The 24,103-nt window shown below is 36.4% G+C and overlaps 1 protein-coding gene and 1 pseudogene across 1 annotated transcript; both read right to left on the minus strand.

Moving 5' to 3' along the window:
* Positions 1-10,726: 10,726 nt before the first annotated feature.
* On the minus strand, positions 10,727-11,552 carry LOC106843466 (putative olfactory receptor 2B8; annotated as a pseudogene).
* A 3,231-nt stretch (positions 11,553-14,783) lies between these two features.
* Positions 14,784-15,746, minus strand: LOC106843467 (olfactory receptor 10C1-like). Its single transcript, XM_014860499.3, has one exon. The coding sequence runs from the start codon at positions 15,744-15,746 to the stop codon at positions 14,784-14,786; it is 963 nt and encodes a 320-aa protein (XP_014715985.3).
* Positions 15,747-24,103: the final 8,357 nt, after the last annotated feature.

The raw sequence follows: 24,103 nt of genomic DNA on the forward strand, positions 1-24,103 counted from the left end.
AGACATAACTCAGAGTGCAGAAGTTTATTTATGTACTTTTGCTTACCATTATATCCTCCATCATTAACAATGAGTACTTTCTCATGTAAGGAAAAAAAATTTGCATGCTAAGCTTTACTCTGGCTGCCTATATATTCTGCCCACTGATGTATATTTTATAATATAAAGTTAATTGTGATAAATCCATTCTCCAACAAATATCTCAAATGTGACAGTTAACTTTCTCTAATAATTTTCAATTCCTGACTAATATTCCTCCTTCTTTTTGTGGATGTCCGCAGTTTAGATTGTTCTTTTGAAATGTCACCAAACAAAATTGTAAACAATGTTTGTCACGAAAAGGGCAGAAGAATGAGGTTTCATTTCCATTGCTCTGGACTCTATCTGTTCATTAGTATAACCTGAAATCACGTTTATACTACATTGGTTTATAACACATCATTGTGTATTCCACATTAACATTTGCTGTCAGTATATATAAAACAAAAGTATGCTTCTTGAGGTTCCAAATCATTATGCATAGACAAACATATTAGGTGCATTCATAAAAACACATGTGCAAAGTGTACATTTTTTCATATACACGTGCTTCTGTACCTCCATAGACAGAAACACGCACATTCAAAGCCATACTGAGTAGCAGAGTAATTAAGAGTATTCTGGTATAGTCTCTCTGCATTCAAATCGTAGAAGAGTCATGTAATGCTGGGTCAAAGTTAAAATTTACTCAAACAGTCTGTTCCTCATTTTCCTCATTTATAGAAGGAGGTGTTAGTAGTACCTTCCTACTGGGGTTGTTATGAGGATTAAGTGAGTTAGTTCCAATAAAAGTGATTAAGTACTCAATAAGTATTAGCTATAGCAGTGCCTGTACATATCTATGTTGTCACAATAGATTTACAATCATATATATTCCCTCTTTTGGAATTTTACCTCACAGTCCCTAATCATGCCTCATGTTCATTATCTTCATCTCCATTTCGTGTTTTTCTATGCATCTGCCATGATGGAGAGAATAAAAATAGAAGAACATACATACAGACATAAAAATGCCACCTGGGTCTTATGTCCTGGGACAAAATACGTGTGTATTATATATCTTTTTAATCTCTAATTTGAGCATCACTGGGTTTTACAAACGTTCCCCAAAATTAAGGACAGGAACAAGTGGACTAATTCAAAACTCTGTTAAATATGAAATAGCAAATATGCATGATTATGGGGACGCTCAATGCATATGACTATAGGAAAATTTGCTCACGTATTAAACAGTCTATTAGAATGCATTTACACTTACATTGAAGCATTTATAAACATTTTCCTTGCATTGTAATTAATTTTAATATCTGTATTTCCCATGCATTCATTTCCCATGTATTCATTCGTCTTTAACTCAGTTAATGCTGAGGCAAAGAAAACAGAGATAAAGGCTTACTTATCTTCTTATTTTTAACTCAGAAGAAGATTTTGTTATATATCCTGTCTCCTCAATAACAGACTATGCAGTTACAGAAAAACTCTAGATGTGGAGAAGTTGTTATTCCATTTGTCAGTTAAATACACAAATATATATCTTACCCATTATGTCTCCCTGTATTTGGGAGGAACTGAAGTTTTCTCAGTGACACTGGTGGAGAGATGAAAGGAGAAATCCCAACCAGAAAAGGAGCATATTTGACTCTTTCTTAAATACTGACATTGTGAAGATTTCCTACCATAAATACCCTTGTCTCGTTTAGACTGTAGACAGCAAATGCAGATGCCTGTGCTGGGGATGGGAATCAGGGAATGTTGAGGATGGTAGAAACCTCTTGGTGGATGGCATACAGTGAGGGCTGACTGCACAAGTACTAACGTGTGCTGCTAAAAAAATTTGATATTTTTAGACTCATAGAATGAGTAAAAAAGCCATCTCATGACAAGTGTATTTTAAAACCTCACAAAGTTCAGAAACAACTGAAAAAAATGGATATCAAAAGTAGAGAAGATCTGTGAGTGCTTCTAAATATTTCAAGTAGCAAAGAATGGTACTCCGTTTAGAAATAAATACTAAATCATATAAAAATAAATGTATAGGACTCACTGGAAGTAAGAATGCAAAGAAATGTGGTCACATTCTCTTCTCTCTCCCTATCACTTGGAACAATACTGAACCAGGGGAAATCTGATTTTTTTACACTTTTTATTGTTTTCAGGATTTACTCTCTGTTGACCTTAATCTGGGGACCCTGAGATGTATGTAGTAGAGGTAAGCTTTATGTACATACCAAGAATGTCTCTTTTTAGTTATTGCCCATTGAAAGAGAGGGAGATGGTCAAGGCCGGGGTCAGGCACCTGCAGAAAGGAGCATCACAGGCAGTAGAAAAATTTGGCGTGGACATTGTTTCCGTCTCTCACCTGATGTATTTTCTTGACTTAAAGTTTCTGGTCTATCATTTCTGAATAATGAAGAATGACAGAACTCTTTCTCTTTCTTTCTGAGTTCACTTGAGTTAAAAATGCAAACATTGTAGAGGCAAACCATGAATAAAAATAAGGAACGGTCAGTAAAACTCAATTTATCAGCACCAAAACCTCTCGCTCTTTAAAGCCTCATATTGATGAACTCATAGGACATTGCACAGAATATTCGCTATTGTTATCAGTCTATAGAAATAACCTATATGGAGTCAGTAATCAAGCAAATAGGCACTGCTGTATGATCCAAAGACAAAGGGGTTTCATGCACAATGATAAGTTACGTTATAGATTCCTACTCAGTGTAATAAAAGATTAAGTGGCCATTCAACATTGGCAAGATTTTGAAGGTTTAAATCATGGGATGGACTTTCAATGACAGTTGAATTATGAAAGAAACAGAGGAAGGAGATAAGATAATTTAAATAGCTCAGTGGCTGGGCTTCGTGTGCCACCTTACTCAGCACCCAAGACAAGCACACTGTATATAGTCAGCTTTGGAAATAATCCAGCACAAGGGGTTCATTTTGGGTCAGCTCCACACAATTAGAAATGTTCCTTGACACAATCAATGCCTTATTAATCTCTGTTTTCATAATGAAATGTTTCTTTATGTCCTATCAGCCAAAGGAAAACATGCTATACATCATTAAATATTGTATCTGAATCCACTTAGTACAGTGCCTGGCACACAAAACACACTCAATAAATATAAATAACTTTCATTATGAAATTGTTATTTCTAATATGCTTTAATAGTAGATAGAATTTGTGTTAATTGGTCATTAAATTTTATAAAGATGGTTACCCATTGCTTTCCACACTTTCACCATATTCACTTCACCGAGGACCTAACAGTAATAATATGCTGCCTTCACATAACCAAGCAGAAACTATTTTATCATTTGATTGGATTAGCCTGTACATGAAAATCTATGTATTTAAATTCCCCAACAATAAGAAGTATATCCATTTCCTGTGAAATAAGTAATTTGGAAAAACTTACAGCAATTTTTTGGCAGGGATACTGGCAAATTGATAAGTTGTCATACTCTTCAGAGAAGGAGAAAATAATTGATTAAAATAGCAGTCAGAACTGAAAAATGCTTCAGTTATTGATTATCCATTTTCACACTTTAATCCACCGTTTTCTACAACCCTAGTTTCTTAGGACATCAGTTGTGTCACATACCTTTAGTCATTAACATCTGAAGAAAACTAGTAGATAATTATTGCTGCCGATGAGCCACTGTTTGATTTTCTCTGCATTCCCCTGTTATAATATCCCCAAATTCAGAGGATGTAATTCCGCCCGATCCTCACCTCTAAGACCATGCACTGAGAAGCTTTTGTTGTAGTCAGCATCTCATCTGATCTCAGGAAGATCATGTGTTCAGTGAGTGACCATATGTCCCTCCCAGCAATGTCCTAAGCTCCACATGCACACACAAACACACAAACACACACACTCACACACACACACACACACAAACAGAATTATCCAAGGCTGTGCTGATTACACGATGATATATTTAGCTTTCCTCCTTCCTGAAAAACAATGGATTATGAATATGTTTTATTTCAATTCTTGTTCTGAATCCTTATCCTACCTCCGTCCCCAGGAGACATGATTTATTCTCACCAGAGAGAGTCAGGAAGCAGTTTGATTCTGTCTCTCAGGAATTGTCATGGACAGGTCTGTCTCCATTTGTTGATGAATGCTAGCAGAGTAAAAGAAGTAAATGTAAAACACAAATGAAACAAAAGTTAAACATAATGAATAACCTATATTACTGGTAATTTCTAACACAGACTGTATGATAATTCAGCTTTTAATTTTTTGTTTGAATTAAGCAAAATAGTCACGGAATATTATTACAAAAACTACAATAACTTTCATGTCATATTATATTTTTCATGTTCTTTGAAGTCTTGGATTGCTGTCTTTGCATTTGAAGAAGGATTCATCCCCTCCAGTCCTTATTGACTGGCTTTGGGAGAGAAATACTTTTTATCAGTCATGTCAGGGATTCTGACACTTCCTTAGACCTTTTCTACACATATGCCTCCTCCACACCTCTTGTTCCCTGTTGCAGGGAGGGATTCTTAAGTTTGTGTGGTGCCTTCTCTTGATTCTACAAAGCCAGGCTGAGTGCCAAGAACCTCGTGTTTGCTTTCCCTAGGGTGATGCTGAATGTTCCAGTTTGTATGTTTTTTCCCAATCCTGAAGAGTCCAGCTGGCTTTCCACACATATTCACTAGCTGATTGCAAAGGCTCACATTTATTGACCCTTGGGTTGCAAAGAAGAAACTGGCCACTGGGTAGGAAAGCGTGTGAGTGAGGTACAGAGAGCATTTGGGGTACCCGTGGATCAGTTAGGGGATCCACATCTAAGTCACCTGTAGTGAATCACGGGCAGGCTTCCTGGTGGAGTCCAGGATGTGACTAGTAGGATCCACATCCCTTTGATGCCCCCCAAGAGCCCTGCCTGCTATTCTTCCAACTATTCCCCACTCCCCTGTCATGCCACACGCCTCAGTATTCTGAATGGGATGGGAATGAAGTGCTTTTCTTTGGCAGCATCCTGCACAGCTGAGGCGGCTGGGGGTTCACGCACATGCTCTCACTTTCCCTCTTGGGAGAAATCACAGACCAAGAAGGGCTTGCTTGTCACTTAGCGTGTTTTCTTTGGGGAGAGTTAACACAGGCAAAATGCAACTATTTTCTTGCCCTCTTTAATGCATCCAATCTTGGAATTTCTTTGCTCCAACAGTGTGTTAGATGGATTCCCACATTTCCACAAAGGTATTCTCATTCATGGATGACTGTCAGAATCATTGTTCTTTGAAAGAAAGATGCTGGAAAACCCCTATTTCACCATTTTGGTGATGTCCCATTTTGCTTATACATTGTATTTCTGATTTTCTTTATTCCTTTATCCATATTTTTCTTTAGCTCTGTGAAATATTTAAGACATTTGCTTTAAAGCTTTTGTCTAGAAAGTCTGGTGTCTCGCTTTCCTCAGGGTTGAGGGGTAAGTGAAATATGCTGATGGTATCGAAGAAATGCTTAGAGGTTTAGAAATATATATATATTTATATATATATTTATTTATATGTTTATATATATATTTATCTCTAACTAGTTGTAGTTACCTTAAGAAAAACTCTTAATATTTTTGAGGGTATATTTCATAGCATTATAATTTAAAAAAATGGTTGAATATTTTTGCTGGGGACATTGAAACTTTTTGACTAAATAATAAGAGAAGTGAGTACAGCCAGGGAATAATGTGTGTCCTTTGAAATAGACATTTGGCTTTTAAATTAACATTATTATATTAATTATATTGCTTTATGTTTAAATATGTGTTTCAAACACAATTTTTGTCAGGAAAGGAGAAATAGGAAGAAAAGTGGTTTAGTAGAATGAGCAAATGTATTATTTTATTCAAAACATATTTATTTGGTGTCACATATTAAAAAATAGGCTTACATGCTATGGACAATTCTAACAACATTTATGATAAATGTCTTAACCCATTAAAAGGTTGCTTTCCATTTTAGAAAACTGGTCATGATCAAAGAAACACATCTTTATGCAAATTGACACTCTATTACAAAGTAATTCAGGATTTTGGAAGACGTGTCATGTAGAGAGAAGATCTGATTGCATCTTGGAAGATATTGGTCTAGAGATGAATATTAACTAATGATTAGAATTTTGTTATAGGTAAAAGGAATGGATTCATCATAGAAAGAAGGAGGCATAGGACTGGCAAAGAATCTGAATAAATATGAAACTTGTTTGAGAATAGGGATTGATTTGGCTAGAACAAATTATAAATGTTGAGAGGTAATTCTGAAAACAAAGAGAGGAGCTTAAATTGTGTAGACCTTTAAGTTCAATGCTGAGGTTTGTAAATTTTATATTTTGAGAAATGAAAATTTAATCTTGAGAAATGTTTTTATTTTTGTATGATTCTGACAATCGTGTACAGAAAGGTAATGAAGACTACAAAGTAAACGATAAGAGACCATCTAGAATGCTTTATCATCTAGAATGATATGAATTAAAAGTCTTTTTAGAAAATTAAATGACATAAGGATAGATTGATTAAATGCATGAATACAAAACTATCATCATCACATTCAAAGTTAGCTTAGGTGCTGGTCCTGTGGCTTAGTGGTTAAAGTTCTGCAGTACTTTGCTGAGGCAGCCCCTGTTTGATGGTTCAGATCCCACACGTGGACCTACTCTACTCATCAGCTGTGCTGTGGAGGCATCCCACATACAAAGTGGAGGAATCCTGGCGCAGATGTTAGCTCAAGGCTAATCGTCCTCAAACAAAACAAGGAGAGGAAGATTGGCAATGGATGTTAGCCCAGGGCAAATCTTCTCCACCGAAACAAAAAAACAAACCAAACCATTGTTTGGATAATTATGCAGTGATGGATGTAATTGATAGGAAATTATAAAGTAAAAGAAATTTCTTGGGAAGAATAATGATAATTTACAATTATGACTTCCTGGGTGCATCCAAGAGGATGACTAAGAAGATGTGTAATAAAGAGTCAAAAGCAGAATTGAATCGTGTTTGACATTTATCATCTATTCACATTTTTTAAGAATTATAAACTTAGGGTTATGTGGATCTAGTATTTTCTCTACAAAAGAATTTTATTTGCTTTCATGTTTCTCTGTAGATAAAGCCAGTTGTTCAAGAAATAAACCTGTGTCCCATCGCTGATCCTTCCTTCTCACTTTCTGCCTCTAGTCAATCATCTTGTCTTAAATCTCTCTAGAGTCTAAGAATATAAATCTTCCCTTCTACCACCAGGCCATCTGTTTCCTAGAGTACTACCTTCACCTCCTAACTACTCTCATGTCTCACTTTACTACTTGTCAACCCATTGTGAAATTTGAGGTACTTTTTCAATGCAAATGCCCTGTCAATTACCTGCTCCCTCCTGACTTGCATTGCTTCTTGATCTGCTTACAAACCTCTCAAAGACTGACCCTTAAGATTTGGGTAAATTTGGATAAATCTAAGTCTTTAACTTAATTTAAGCAATTCTCTTGCTTCCCATGTCTGTCTACTATTGACAAATACACACATCAGGGTAGAGCATTGAAATAATCTTTTTTTTTGAAAGTATACCTGATCCTCATTTGCTACTTTTACTATTGACAACTGATAAAATGGCTAAAAGGATGTTTGCTGATTGAACAACATCTCCCTTTTTTCTTTTACTTACAATCTCATACAGATGTTTACAGCAACTTTATTCATAATTGCCAAAACTTGGAAGCAACCAAAATGCTCTTCAGTAGGTGAATGAACAAATAAACTTTTATACATCCTGACAATGGAATATCATTCAATGCTAAAAAGACATGAGTTATCAAACTTTGAAAAGACATGGGGGAATCTTAAATGCATATTATTCAGTGAAAGGAACCAATCTGAAAAGGCTTCATGCGGTGCGGTTCCAACTATATGACATTCTGGAAAAGACAAAACTGTGAATACTAAAAAGCTGACAAATAGAAATGGCAAGCAATAGGATATATTGGAGTATATGAGGAAGACATTTGGTGTAAACCTAATTCAGCCTCACTTTGTTTTTTTCCTAAAAGGTTCTGATGTGGCTGTTGAGCATGCATTGTATATCTGCTTTAAATATTTCCTAAGGCAAGAACAAATGACCTTATGATAAAGGTGCAACTTCCCCCGACATTGGCATTTCCTTAAGGATAAGCCTCTTTCCTTAGGCTAGGAACTGATTGCTGTGCTCACCTTTGACCACCCAGCTCACCTGTGACCACTCAGCTCCGGACAACAGACCTGCCACCCTGCTGTGTCCACAGAGACAGCAGACCTACCTGCTGTGTCCATCAATCTCTGTGCTGACAGAGCAGTCTTGCCACTATTGTAAAAGGGACATTTCAATCATATGTGAAACATCCTCTTTGGGGGTATATACCCACTCTGTACACCCCACTTCTTTGGTGCCCTTTCTTCCTTCAGGAAGAAAGGCCCTGGGCCATGGTCTTCACATTTTAGCTCAGAATAAACTCTCCCAAATTTTCATTTATAGATTGGTTATGGATTATTTTCGTTGGCAAAGCCCAGTGTTTGCCAGTGGTTAGGATGGAGGGAGGGGTGAAAAGCCAGAGCACGGAGGATTTTTAGGGCAGTGAAAATACTCTGTATGATACTACAATGGCGGATACATGTTGTTGTAAATTTACAAAACCTATAAAATGTACAACAACAATAATGAATGAATCTTGGTTCATGTCTAAGTCTGTAATGAAAACCATGGACTTGGAGTGATGATTATGTGTCAATGGAGGTTCATTAGTCATAACAAATGTACCACTCTGGTGTGGGAGGTTGATAGCGGAGGTGGCTATGCTTGTATCAGGGCTGGGCTATATGGGATATCTCTGCTCTCTCAGTTTACTGTGAACCTAAAATTGCTCTTAAAAAACCAAAATCTTTGTGGCTGGCCCTGTGGTGTAGTGGTTAAGTTCCTGTGCTCCTCTTCGGTGGCCTGGGGTTCGCCACTTTGTATCCTGGGCGTGAACCTGTGGAACACTTATCAGGCCATGCTATGGCAGGCATCTCACATATAAAGTAGAGGAAGAAGGGGACAGATGTTAGCACAGGGCCAATCTTCCTCAGCAAAAAGAGGAGGATTGGCAGTGGATGTTAGCTCAGGGCTAATTTTCCTCAAAAAATAAAATCTTTGATGAAAAAAAGATCATAGACATTTTATCACATCTTCAAGCAGGTCATATTCTTTGTGAGAAAAAGAACTATATTTCCACTATTCAAATATATTTGGAAAGGACAAATGTGTCACTAGTAATAAAATGACCTACTGCTTTATAATCTTTACCGTAGATGGTTTTTCGTATTTTTCTGCTGTATATTCCATCAGATGAATCCTCAGTCTATTTTTTCCCCTCTTTTCCCAATGTGAACAACATAATTTGCACAAGAAGGTAAGAAAAGAATGATTAAAATTTAATGAGATATATCACTGATAGGAACGTTCTCTCAGATATTTAGTTATTTTCACAGTATATGCAAGAGACTCTTAATTGTGTCAAGCCCAGATACTTTGCCCTAGAGGTAGACTTCTCATCCAGCAGCCATTACATATAATGTAGAATCTGTAAAATATGATATTGAAGACATCTATCCTGTGGACAGAAACTATATGATTTCTTGCCATTCCGTTTGGAGAAAAATTTCTATTTTTCCATTTGGCCTGGTGAGAACAGCTGTGATACTGCTGATAAAGATGATTGAGCACCAAGAATAAAATATATACTGATTGGACAACAAGATGTTTTTAGATCAAAGGCTGTTACCAGGAGACATAAATGCTTTCCATATATGAGCCAGAAAGAAAAACTTCCGTAGGATGATGAGCAGAATTAAAGAAAAATGCTAAAAGAGGCTGCTAGAAGGATGGGATAAGTGAACAAATAGGCAGAGGTACTGCTCAGAGCTTTCTCTACGTGAACTTCTTTTTCTCCAGAACATTGTTGATGACCACAGCATGCACTTGGCTCCCTGAGGATGTCTTTTCCCAATATTGATTAAAATTAGATTAGATTTACAACAGCTATATTAACAACATAAAAAAATGTGAAATGAAGAAATGAAGTTTCCTTTTGATTCTCTATAAGTGCATTTTGCTAATTTTGTAGCATAATTGAGCAATTTCAAGCCTCAGTGGTGCCACGTCTGTGCCCAGGATCCGACCCGGCGAAACCCTGGGCCGCAGAAGCGGAGTACGAGAACTTAACCACTTGGCCACGGACTGGCCCCTGAATCATCAATTTTAATGTGCTGTGTGACAAGAAATCCTATTTGGTCATTAATTTTAAAACTTCATTAGAAAAGACAACAGTAACAACAATGCAATTATTTTACTAAAATCTATGAATATTCATTATCTATTTTTAGATAATGTTTCGTTACTATAATAATCAATACTTTAAATCCTATGAATTACATAGGTAATAATAGTAACAATCAACCATTGTTATTTGGGAGTGAGAGGAATGATGGCAGTTGGCCATAGGCAGTCTGAGAGTCTGGAATTTGAATTGTAAGAGGACTACATTCTCCTAAGCCATGTTCCATCTTTGCTCTGCTCTCACCTCAGTAGCTTTTTTACTGTTCTGTTAACATCCTTATTTCTCAAGGTGTAGATAAGGGGGTTGAGCATTGGAGTTATAGGTCCCTAGAAGAGTGCAAGAAGCTTGCCCTTCAGTTTGGCTGAGTTGCTCTTAGGTGCCATATATGCATAACCACTAATGGCTGAGCCATAGAACATAATGACCACCAGCAGATGAGACCCACATGTGTTGATGGCTTTCCTGCGACCCTCAGAAGATTTGGTCCTTGCTACTGCTCTGACAGTGTTGATGTGCGAGAATAGAATTAATCCATCTTGGATAACTGTTATGGCCAGCACGGCCACATATATCTCCTCTTCATTGATCCATGTGTCAACACATGATAATTGAAGCATGGCAGTTATCTCACAGAAGAAATTCTCCACCTGATACTGACCACAATGAGGTAACAAGAAAGTCAACCCGTTTGCACCGGGAGTTGCTGAAACTTGTTACCCAAGCCACTGTTGCCAGTTGTTGGCATAGCCAAAAATGCACGATAACTGTGTAATGGAGAGGCTGGCAGGTAGCTACATAACGATCAAAGCCCATTACTGAGAGAAGTACACATTCAGTGGATCCTAAACCAAGGAAGATTGAGCTATGCATCCTATGTGGTTGGTGGCTCTGTACATTTACCAACATCTGGGGGACAGTGGAGTTAGTATAGCAGAGATCCAAAAAAGAGAGATTAGCCAGAAAGAAATACATGGGGGTATGGAGTCTGGGATCAAGGCGCGACAAGATAATGATGGCTGAATTCCCAAGGAGAGTCAATATATAGAAAACAGAGATGACCAGAAAAAGAACTGTTTCTAGCCTGGGCCATTCAGAGAAGCCCACCAGAACAAAGCTATTGGGGTGATGAAAGGTGTTAATGAATCTTCTCATTGTTGTGACACTACTTGTAGGAAACAACATAGTCAGAATTTGGGGAGCCTGATTATCCTGTGCTTAGAACTTATCCTGGTTCAAGTACCTGTGTGCAACCTAGGAACTGGATATGGGATGCTGAAACAAAATCATTAATATATTTCCTTTTATTACCTTAGCAAGAAAAGTGAGAATTAACAACTAAGTATTTCGATTTTAACAACCATATATTAATCCATGATTTTCATTTGGTAAACTCATAGTTTAATAAACTAAGTAGAGAGGTCGGCCCAGTGGCGGAGCGGTTAGGTGTGTAGGTTCTGCTTCAGCAGCCCGGGGTTCGCTGGTTCAAATCCCGGGTGCAGACATGGCACCGCTTGGCAAGCCATGCTGTGGTAGGCGTCCCACATATAAAGTAGAGGAAGATGGGCATGGATGTTAACTCAGGGCCAGTCTTCTTCAGCAAAAAGAGGAGGATTGGCAGCAGTTAGCTCAGGGCTAATCTTCCTCAAAAAAAAAAAATTAAAACTAAATAGAGGTTATAAAAGTAAAGATAGTAAAACCAAAGGAGAGACTTTCAAAAAGAAAAATAAACTCAGCCAAAAAAATCTCACTGGTTAGAAAGAAGCCTAAAACTAGCAATGCATATTCCTAATAGAGACATTCTCTGGATCAATTTGCTCCTTTTCAGTCTTGTCTATCTTGAGGACAAAAAATGCAGGGAATCAGAATTAAAGGAATAAGCCTTCTCAGAAATCATGGAATAGAGCCTCACATCCTGGGTTCGGAAACCAGATTGCCTAGACTGAATACTGGTCCCTATTTCACTAGTGGGGATGAGCTGCTCCAGGCTTCTGTTCCTTGGTTTCTGCGTGTGTACAATGAAGACAATAATAGTACAATGGTTTTGAAAGTCAAATTAGACAATACATTTAATGAGCTAGCACTGTCCTTTTTATGTATTCAGAATTCAGTAAATGGTACTTATCATTACTGTTGTTGGTGTAATTATAACTAGCGTTGAGGAAAATGTACTCCAAAGGCTCTTTGAAACCAAAGGGGACAGAGTTTGAAGATCAAAGTTAGTAAGGGATTTCTAACTATTATCAATAGTCAGGAATATTTCATAGAGAAAATATTGAAGGAAAGTTGATTAATGGTAATGTACTTATTTAATACAGTAAACAAGATACTCTAAAAGATGCATTTTTGGTGCTTTTCATATATTCAACTGCTTTCTAAACAGTATATATTTTCATAACATAATCTGTCAGGAGAAGTGACTGTGTGTATATGGTTAGCAGAAATAAAAAGGCTAAAATAAAATAAATTAAGTATTTTCATTGGTTATTCTGGATTGAAAGAACATAAGTAAATTAAATTTTAATAATTAGACTTCTGTTCTATAAATTTTCTGTGAAAACTATGTATTATATTTATCTTAAGAAAAACGTTTACCATTAAATACTTTAATATTTGTATTACACATGAAATACATGAACCTTAGAAATAGATAATAAAAAAATTGCTGGTAATATGAATGCCTAGAGAATATACTGTTAATATTTCATTTTCATCCTTTCAAACTTATAAAACTAAAGGAAAGTGTTCATAGTATACAAATTATTTTTAAATTGCTTTAATACTTAATAAATAGTTCTTCTAGATTAATAAACACACTTACAAATTATCATCTTTAGTGCCTGTCTAAAATTCTCGCCTGTTCCTGTAACATAATTTTTAACCAATAAGTTATTTTTGCACATTAAGGTTATTTCCATTGTTAATTACACTATGCACATGTAAATAAAAATCACAATATATTATGTTTAAATGAATGAACTGAACAGTTTTTGGTAAAATAGTAATATCTGGCAAAACACACATCTTGGTCATTAGTGAACATCATTACTATCTCCTGAGAGTAGAATTATGCCAGTCTTTTCTTTTTCTTTTCAGCTTCATTAAGGTATAATTAACAAATAAAATTACATATATTTAAAGCGTAAAACACGATGATTTGATATACATATCCATTGTGAAGTGATTACCACAATCAAGTTAAAAGACACATTCATAGTTATCATTTGTGTGTGTGTAATGAGAACAGTAAAGATCTACTCTCTTAGTGAATTTCAAGTAAACAATACAGTATAATTAACTATAGTCGCATGCTGTACATTAGCTCTCCAGAACTTACTATCTTATAACTGGAAGTTTTTACCCTTTGACCAGTAAGAGAAGATTAACTCTGCGTTTGGGGGATAATATTAAGTCATGTAGCAGTCACAGTTCTCCACTCTTTCTCACATTACAACTGCTGTAGGAGTAGTTATTAATCCTTCATAGATCAAGTGCTAACACAGCCCCTCCCTGAGAAGTAGATGTTCTATTCCAAGGCAACGTCTCTATAGGGGCTACTGGATTGTGTTGTAACCATGTTCATTTCTTTTAAGAGCAAGTTTTGGGATGATTTCCAAAAATATTGAGTCAGGCTTCATCTGCACATATGTAAATTTTTTTAATTACATAAAAATCTTTAAAATTATTTATATTATTAGTTAATTTTCTTCTTCCATTCTTAAATTTAAATATGATTTCTCTTTGTTATTAAAAATATTTTCACCATGGAGATTCTCAATAAAAATTTCTTTTAATATTCTGCAACAAACACCTAGGAAACATGAGTTTGTTTTTTTGAATGTTTACATTTTTTAACAGTACACATACTCACTAAATGAATTTAACCACATACTACAAACCAATAATTAATGTTGAAGTATTAAAATATTTTTTTATGGAAGGAAACAATGCACTTCATAGAATTAGTAGGGAATTAAGGTTCATGTGGGACAGACATATGTGGGAACACTACCCTCAGTGACCAGGGCAGAAGTTGGATTGGCTCCTCAGGGGCTAGAAAATTCCTAAAAGTACAGATTCAGAATTTGCCAGGCTTCTGAGATATAATCTGGCAATTTATACACTAAGCCTAGACTAAAATATTTTGGAAAACCTGTCTAGTGTTGGACTCACCTATAAAACTCTTTTGTAAACAACTTCCTTCCAGAATTTGGCAGTCAGAACTTTAGCTCTGAGTACAGAGATGTCCCCAAAATTTGCAATCATGGTTATTAAAGAATCACATTACAAGACAGGTGAAAGTGCACTTTTTGTTTCTTTCTTGCTTTACTCTTGAGTTGTGTGTGCATCTTTTCCAAAGAGCAGATTTGCATGGATCTCTAGTATCTACTCAGGAGTCAAAACTTTTTTCCCAGCTATGGTTCTCTGTAGAGCTGCCTTGACTTCCTTGTTCCTTAAACTATAGATGATGGGGTTGAGCATGGATGTGACCACTGTATAGAAGAGGGCTAGGAGTTTATCTATTCCTGGTGAATGGGTAGCCTTGGGCCTCAAGTAGGTGACAGAAGCTGAGCCATAGAACAGTGTAACTACAACCAGGTGGGAAGAACAGGTAGAAAGAGCTTTCTGGCGGCCTTCAGGTGAGGGCATGAACAGCACAGCAGCTACAATTCTGCCATACGAGGCAACAATTAGTAAAAATGGGCTAGAAATGCAAAGGACAGCCACGACAAAGACTGCAGCTTCATTATGGGATGTATCCCCACAAGCGAGTGCCAGGATAGGGGGGAGGTCACAGAAGAAGTGGTCTATTTCACAAGGGCCACAGAAGTCCAAGGAGAAAATATTGTTGGTCTGCCCTAAGCTTACCACACATCCCACTCCCCAAGAAACCATTGCCAACTGAGCGCACACTTCACGACTCATTCGTGCTGCATAGTGAAGTGGGGAGCATATGGCCACATAGCGGTCATAAGCCATGGCTGCCAAAAGACAGCACTCACTGATACCAAATAATGAAAAGAAAAACATCTGCATAGCACAACCCTCCTGAGAGATTCCTCGGGCCTCACTCACGAGGCTCTGCAGCATTTTGGGTATGATTGAGCAAGTGTAGCCAATCTCCAAGAGAGACAAGTTGGTCAGGAAGAAGTACATGGGTGTGTGGAGGACTGGGTTGGTCCAGATGGCAAGGGCTATGAGAGCATTGCCTGTCAGTGATGTTAAGAACATGAGTAGGACGAGGGTAAATAAAAGGAAACATTGTTCAGTGACCTCAGAGAATTTGGTAAATGCAAAGAGTTTGACAGACATGCTATTGTCCTGCCACAAGGAGCAATTGAGGTTCATTACCTGAAAAGGAGAAAGGAAAAATCATCAGAAAGATTCTTTCAGATATAAATAGAAATCTTCTTATTACTGATAATGAGGTCTAGTAAGTCAAAGACACAAACTTCTTACCTGCAATTCTAAAATTCAAAAAGTTCAGAAATTACACTCGTTCTTAAATCTTTTCAAACAGATGCCTATCGATGTGCACTATTCCAGTAGATTTGTCCAAAATATACCTAGTCACCAAGCATCAAATGGAAAAAGATAATTTTGCTGAAATCTCTCTTCGTCCCTTCCTTCAATAAGTTGTCAAATGCTACCAAATAAAGATTCTCTCATATCTATCCATTTCTTTCTATTTTGTTGCCATTGACTTGCTTTCTTCACTCATTCATTCAACAAGTGTTTATTGAGCACAGAGTATTTTGCAGTTACTGTGGTAGGGCCTGGGATTCAACAATGAAAAAATATTCTTCCTAAATGGAATTTATTTGGTGGAAGAAGTCAGAAATTATATAATCATTCAATAAATAAATAATTGCTGCAATGCAGAGAATTAAAACCACAATATGTCCTAAAACTGACCAATTATATTCAGCATTCAGAGAGAGTTCTTGACAATGAGAAGCGTGAGCTGAGAGGTAAATGTGAAGAGGCAGCCATGTGAAGACTGTATCGTCATTCATATCATACTCGATTGTACTGCTCAGATAATTTGTCATTGCAACAAATTCCTTTACCTTTAATATTTCTCATCTGCCATACCTTTTCCATCAGAGTGTTCTTTACTAAATGAAAATTAACCATAGCCTCATATGAAAATTCACATTTCTTAATACAATTCGTGAAAACCTTTGGATCGGTTTGCTGACTATTGATAGAAACTTTTTCTCACCCTTTACTCAAATGGACCTCATGTTACAGTCATATCAAACTACTTGTATCTTTTAGTACATAAATTGCTTGCGGATATTTCCTTTTCTTTGTGCTCATTTTCCTACGGGGGTTTGACATTTGCCTCCTTGATTGTCACCTACTGATCTGCCTCTCTATGTTCAAGTCCCAGCAGAGCTTCCTCTTCTCTCTGCAAACTCCTTCCCGATGCCAACTTCTCTCACCCCCGTGCTAGTCAGTTACATGCCCCTCCACTGTGTGTTTCCCCGACTCTACAACAGCTGTGAGGGCACTTACGCCACTCTAAGGATAATTAGTTGTTAATTTCTTCCTGAGTGTAGCCTCAGACACAGACAGAGTGCAGAATTTTATTCACTTTTGCTTACCATTATATCCACCATCATTAGCAATGAATAAATTCTCATGTAATGAAAAAAGTTTGAATGCTAAGCTTTACTCTGGCTTCCTATACATTCTGCCCATTGGTGCGTGTTTTGTTTTCTGAGTTAATTTGATAAATCTAATCTCCCTCAAATATCTCAAATGTGAGTTATTTTTCTTTCAATCTAATAATTATTAATTCCTGACAAAATATTCCTGGTTTTTTTGTGGATGTCCTGCAGTTTGGATTGTTCTCTTCAAATGTAGTCAACCAAAATTCTAAAAGTTTGTCATGAAAAGGGCAGAAGAATGTGGAGGTTTAACTTCCATTGCTCTGGACTCTATCTGTTCATTAGCATAACCTGAGATCATGTTTATACCATATTAGTTTATAACACATCATTGTTTACTCCACGTTAGCATTTGATACCAGTATATATCTAAAAAGGGTATGCTTGTTGAGGTTCCAAATTAGGATAAATAGACAAACATTAGATGCATTCACAAAAACACATGTACAGAAATATACATGTCTGCATGTACATATGCATCTGTATACCCACAGCTGGAAAAACACACATTCATATGCATACTGAGTAGCATAGTAATTGAGTATTTAGGAGATATTATATCCAAGTTCAAACCTAGTAGAGTCATCTAAAGTTGGGTGAAAATTAACATTTACTGAAACTACTTCTTCCTCAATTTTCCCAGTATGAAAGGAGTGACAGTAGTACCTTCTTAAAGGGGTTGCCGTGAGGATTAAGTGGTTTAATTCCCGAAAAGTGATTAAGCACTCAATAAATATTAGCTACAGCAATGCCTGTATACATATGTTCTGTCACAATAGATTTATCTTCTTGTATGCTCCCTTTTTTGAAATTTTACACCAGAATCTCTAATCATTCCTGCTGTTCATTATTCTCATCTCCATTTCCTGTTTTTCTACTCATTTGCCATGATAAAGAGAGGAAAAGTAAAAAATACGTACATACGTACACACCTACAAATGCCAACTGAATGTTGTGTCCTAGGAAAAAATAGTTGTGTATTATGGATCATTTTAATCTACTAATTTGGGTATCCACTGAACTATGCAAATTTCCTAAAAGTTAAGTATGGAAACAAGTGAACTGATTCAAAACTCATTAAATGTGAAATAGCAACTCTGTACAATTACAGAGACCCTTAATGCATATTACTATTGAAAATGTGCTTGCACATTAAGTATTCTTTTAGAAAGCATTTACACTTATAATAAAACATTTATAAACATTTCCCTTGTATTCTTTTAGAAAGGATTTACACTTATAATAAAACATTTATAAACATTTCCCTTGTATTTTAATTAATTTTAATATCTATATTTATGTGGCAACATAATTCAGTTAAGTCTGAGGTAAAGAAAACAGAGACAATGGCTTACCTGTCTTTTAACCCAAAATATTTTTTAAATATCCTGACTTCTTAATATTAGTGTATGCATTTGCACCAAAAACTCTGGCTGTGGAGAAGTTGTCATCCCATTTGTCAGTTAAACATACAAATATGTGTCTTACTCGTGACATCTTCTTGTATTTGGGAGGAACTGCAGTTTTCTCAGTGACTCTGATGGAGGGACCAAGGGGGAAATCCCAACCAGAAAAGGAGCACGTCTGACTCTTTCTTAAGTAGTGACATCCCAATGATTTCCTGTCATAAATACTCTTATCCCATTTAAACTGTAGACAGCAAATGAAGATGCCTGTTAATAGGGATGGGAATCAGAGATTGTTGGGAATGGCAGAAACCTCCTGATGGATGGCACAGGGTGAGGGCTGACTGCGCAAGGGCTCACACATGCTGTTAATCATTTGATACTTTTAGACTCAAATGGATGAATAGAACAGCCATCCCATGAGAAATACATTTGAAAACCTCACAAAGTTCAGAGACAATTGAAAAAATAGAATATAAGAAGTAGTGAAGGTGAATCAGTGCTTCTAAATATTTAAACTGGCAAAGAAGAGTACTCTGCTTAGAAATAAAAACTAAATCATATAAAAATAAATGCATAGGGCACACCGGAGGTGAGAATACAAACATATATAGTCAAATTCTCTTCTCTCTCCCTATCACTTGGAATAATACTGAACTAGGTAAAATTTGATTTTTTTCTTTTTGCACTTTCTGTTCTTTTCAGGTTGGCCTTCATCTGGGGACCCTGAGATCTATGTAGTGAAAATCAGCTTTTTGTACATACCAAGAATATTTAATTTTAATCATTGCCTTTGGAAAGAGACTGAAGATGCTCAAGGCAGGTGTCAGGCATCTGCTTAAAGGAGCATCACAGGCGGTAGAACAATTTGGCATGGATATTGCTTCTGTTTCTCACCTGGTACATTTTCTTGACTTAAAGTTTCTGATCCATCATTTTTGTATAATGTAAGGATGACAAAGCCCTTTCTATCTTTCTTGCTGAGTTATTTTGAGTTAAAAATGCAAATATTGTAGAAGCAAGCCATGAATAAAAACTAAAGGACAGCCATTAAAACTCAATTTATCAGCTTCAAAACCTCTTGCCCTTTAAAGCTTCATGTTAATGAACTCATAGGACATTGTATGGAATATTCTCTATTATTTTCAATTTCTAAAGATAACCTATATTAAGTGGCTGGCCCGGTGGTATAGTAGTTAAGTTCACACACTCCTCTTCAGTTGCCCAGGGTTTGCAGGTTCAGATCCCAGGCATGGATCTAGCACTGCTTGTCAAGTTCTGCTGTGGTGGCTTCCCACATTAAATAGAGGAAAACTGGCACACATGTTAGCTCAGCGACCATCTTCCTCAAGCAAAAAGAAGAAGATTGGCAACAGATGTTAGCTCAGGGCCAATCTTCCTCACGTACACAAAAATAAAATAAAAAAGTAACCTATATTAAGAATCAATAATCAAGCAAATATAGACTGTGATATAGTCCATAGATAAAGGAGTTTCATGCCCAATGATAAATTATATGTATAGATTCCTACTTAATGTAATAAAAGATTAAGTGACCATTGAACATTAGTAAGATTCTCAAGGTTTAAATCAGGAAATGGACTTTCAGTGATAGCTAGACATATGAAAGAAACAGATGAAGGAGATAAGATAATTTTAATAGTTCAAAGGCTTGGCTTCATGTGCCACCTTTCTCAGCCCCAAGATCTAAGACAAGCACACTCTATAGTCTGCTTTGGAAATAATCCAGCACAAGTAATTTATTTTGGGTCAGCCCCACAAATTAGAAATGTTGGCTGACTGACTCAGTCCCTTATTGATCTCTGTTTTGATAAAGAAATGTTTCCTTATTTCCTATCAACCAAAGGAAAGCATGTTATACATTATTAGATATTGTGTCTGAAACACTTAATACAGTTCCTTGCATGCAAGAAACGTTCAGTAAATACTAACCTTCATTATTATGAAATATCCATTTCTAAAATGCTTTAATAATAGATACTATTTATTAACTTGATCGTTAAAGATTACATAAATGATTGCCCATTCCTTCCCACAATTTTCCCACAATCACTTCATCAAGGAGTAATAATAAGTAATAATAAGTAGTAGTAATATAAGTAGTAATAATAATAAGTAAAATAAGGTGATGACTTAATATAACCCTTCAGAAACTATTCTATGAGTTAATTGGATTAATATGTACGGGATAATCTAGGTATTTCCACTCCCTCAAAATAGAGATATATCTATTTCCTGTGAAATAATTAATTTAGAACAACTTACAGCAATTTTATGACAGGGATACTGGCAAATTGAGTACATTGCCATTCTCTTCAGATAAGCAGAAAATAACTAATTAAAACAATGTCCAGAATTGAATAATGCTTTGGGTATTGACTATCCATTTTCACACTTTAATCTACCATCTTCCACAACCGTCTCTTCCTGAGACATTAGTTATATTACACACCTTTGATCATTAACATCTGAGGGGAAATGTAGATGGTTGTTGCTTCTGGTGAGCCACTCCTTGATATTCTCTGCAAACTCTTGTTATAGTGTCCCAAAATCCAGAGGGTGTAAATCTGCCTGATCCTCACCTCTAAGACCACGCACTGAGAAGCTTTTGTTGTAGTCAGCATCGCATCTGATCTCAGGAAGATCATGTGTCTCATGAGAGAGCATCATGTCCCTCCTGGAAATGCCCTCCACTCCACACCCGCACCCACAAGCAGAAACAGAAGCATGCAAGGCTGCAGTGATTACATGATAATATATTTGAGACTTCTTCCTTTCTGAAAAACAATGGAATATGAATATGCTATATTTCATATCTTCTTGTTATAAATCTTTGTCCTGCCTCCCTCCCCCAGGAGACATATTTTCTTCCCACTGGAGAGTGTAGGAAGCAGTTTGATTCTGCCTCTCAAGAATTGTCATGGACCAGTCTGTCTCCATTTGTTGGTAAATGTTAACATTTAAGGCAAAAGAAGTAAATGTAAAAGATAAATCAACAGTTAAGTGTAACAACCTATATTATAGGTAACTGTTATCCAAGACAATATGGTAATTCAGATTTTAACTTTTTGTTTGAATTAAACAAGTCATGAAAAATAATTATGAAAACTATATAAGAAACTTTGATGTCATACTATATTGAGGCAGTTAATTATTATAAAAGATTCAAACTAATAAATCATAATAATCTTCTAGCTACATGTGAGTTTGGCAAGGTACCTTCTTGTTGCTATAAAAAGTAGTCACAATAGGGCCAGTACCAGGGGCTTGGTGGTTAAGTACAGTGCGCTACACTTCAGCAGTCTGGGTTCGGTTCCCAGGCATGGACCTACACCATTCTTTTGTCAGTGGCCATGCTGTGGTGGCAGCTTGCATACAAAAAGAGGAAGATTGGCTGTAGATGTTAGCTCAGGGTGAATCTTCCTCAGCAAAAAAGAAAAAAGTAATCAACAAAATGGAGAGTCAAAATTATATATTAGGATAGTCAAAAAGCTATAAGATACTGAAGGCTTATTATTTAAATGATATGAAAATGTGGGTAAGATACTGAATACCTATCACAGGCATGACATAAGGCAAAGGAGAAAGAATAGGGAAGAGGAAGGTGTCATTCAGTTAGAAAATTTATCTTATCATACTCCCCTTAAATGAAATATGCACAATGTCCTCTTTGGAATTCGACATAAAGAACTTATTGTCCCAATAATATATATATCCTGTTTATACTTTTTGGTTTTAGTACTGCTGGATTAGGACCTGATTGCTTGAATATGAATGAAACATAGTTCTTACTGTTATCATTCTCTGAATCAGATGTGGAGCAAAGCAGATTTTTATTAGGTTCTTAAGTACTGGACAAGACGGTTATCTTCTTCAACATTCTCCACCTTCTTAATAGCACAATAATGAAGATATTTATTGTGGCAAATGCTCTCATTTAAAGGATGTATTTCTCAGCTTCTCTTGCAGCTAGGTGTATTCTACAGCTAATTCTGTCCTAGGGTGTAAACTGAAGTAAGTTCAGATATCCAGAATGTTTCCTCAAAAGGAAGGAGAATGCCTGTTTTCACCATCCTCCATCCATCCAACTTCCCTGGAACTCAATGTGATGGCTGACTGAAGCCCTAGTCTGCAGCTTGCACAACAAGGACAAGTGCCAAAGCTAAATGATGTTGTAACAGAAGGATAGAAGGAGCCTGTATTCCAGAGAAAATGGACTTTGTTGTGTGGGAGATATAAACTTGTATTTTTTAAAAGTCATTGGTATTTTGGAACTTTTTATTATATGCCCCCAAACCTAATCTTTACAGATTCAGGGAGTGGTTCAATTAAGTTGAGGAAAGCTATCAGGATTGAGCATACTTTCTTTCTTTGACACAGGAAGTTACCTCTTCCCATCAGGCAGCACCAAAGAACAAGTGTGTTGGTTATGGCTTTCTAAAGCAAGTACATTAATTTATGTAATAGTAAATGATTTATCTTAGTACTGAAGGAATGTTCAGGAAATGGTCAGTAGCAAGTTAATATGGAAAATTTAACTTGAAGGGCAGAGGACTGAGAGCAAAAGGATGAGAGAAGAAAATAAAGGCAAATTTTCAGAGCTGCTGAATATGCTCCTGCGGTTGGAGCATTCCACAAAGTTGCCTAATTAAGAGACATCTGGCTAAGAGAAGTACTATCATTGTCTTTTTTCCCCAAAATACTTTGGTGCATTCATTGATAAGTACAATTAAGAGTATTATGTTGTGGTAGAGTCCATTTACACTTATTTGTTTGATAATGCATTTAAATCTTTCTCATAATAGGGTTTTTTAACTGTTAAGTAATATACTTTTCAATGAAAAAGAGCAATACTCATAAAAAAATTATTAATTAACGAGTATTTGTTTATTTTGTGATGTTGCTAGTTATAGCTCCAAGGGACCATGCTAACCTTTCTGGATAAGCATTTGTGGGCAAGTACTCAGCCACAGCCTGTCACTTCCAAAAGCAAGGACGTCCATTAATTCACTACAGCCAAGTTTCAACATCTTAGAAATTCTGTCATTCCACTAAGTTTATTTTCCTGCCAAAGGCAGTGTGGAAAAATCTGAAGCTCTCTAACCCCACACTCTCTTTGGAATATGCCACTGAAAAGGAAGGAACCCCTGGCACACCCACTAGCATTCTCTCCTCCTGTACTTATAGCATTCTTAGTTAACCAATCCCAGCCCTCTCTTTTATTGAATAGGGGCATTCTTTCAGAATCCTCCCCAGTGGGCACATGAGATGAAGACCCTTTCATGTCTCTTTCTAGGAAAGCAGTGGACATAATCATTTTTATGATTTGTACAGGCAGCCCCTGCTATTTCTGTTTCAAGCTCAGCTGCTTGGAATTACTCCATGATCTCTAGTTTTTAAATATATTTGCGGTAAATAGGAAACAAGTCTGAAAAATGGAAGATTATGAGGATTTGGGCATGGGATGCTTTGGAATATCTTCTTTTTATTGATCCATTTGATGTACTAAGGCAGATCTTTATTATTTTCTGTGCAGAATTTGCCATAGCAGATACTACTCACTCTTAGGGTAGAGATCAACTTTGGTCAGAATCAGTACAAT

The sequence above is a fragment of the Equus asinus genome, chromosome 8 (genome assembly GCF_041296235.1).
Source record: "Equus asinus isolate D_3611 breed Donkey chromosome 8, EquAss-T2T_v2, whole genome shotgun sequence".
NCBI lineage: Eukaryota > Metazoa > Chordata > Mammalia > Perissodactyla > Equidae > Equus > Equus asinus.

Excerpts from the sequence above, each read along its gene's own strand:
- LOC106843467 (XM_014860499.3), bottom strand. The coding sequence starts at position 15,746 with ATGAACCTCAATTGCTCCTTGTGGCAGGACAATAGCATGTCTGTCAAA.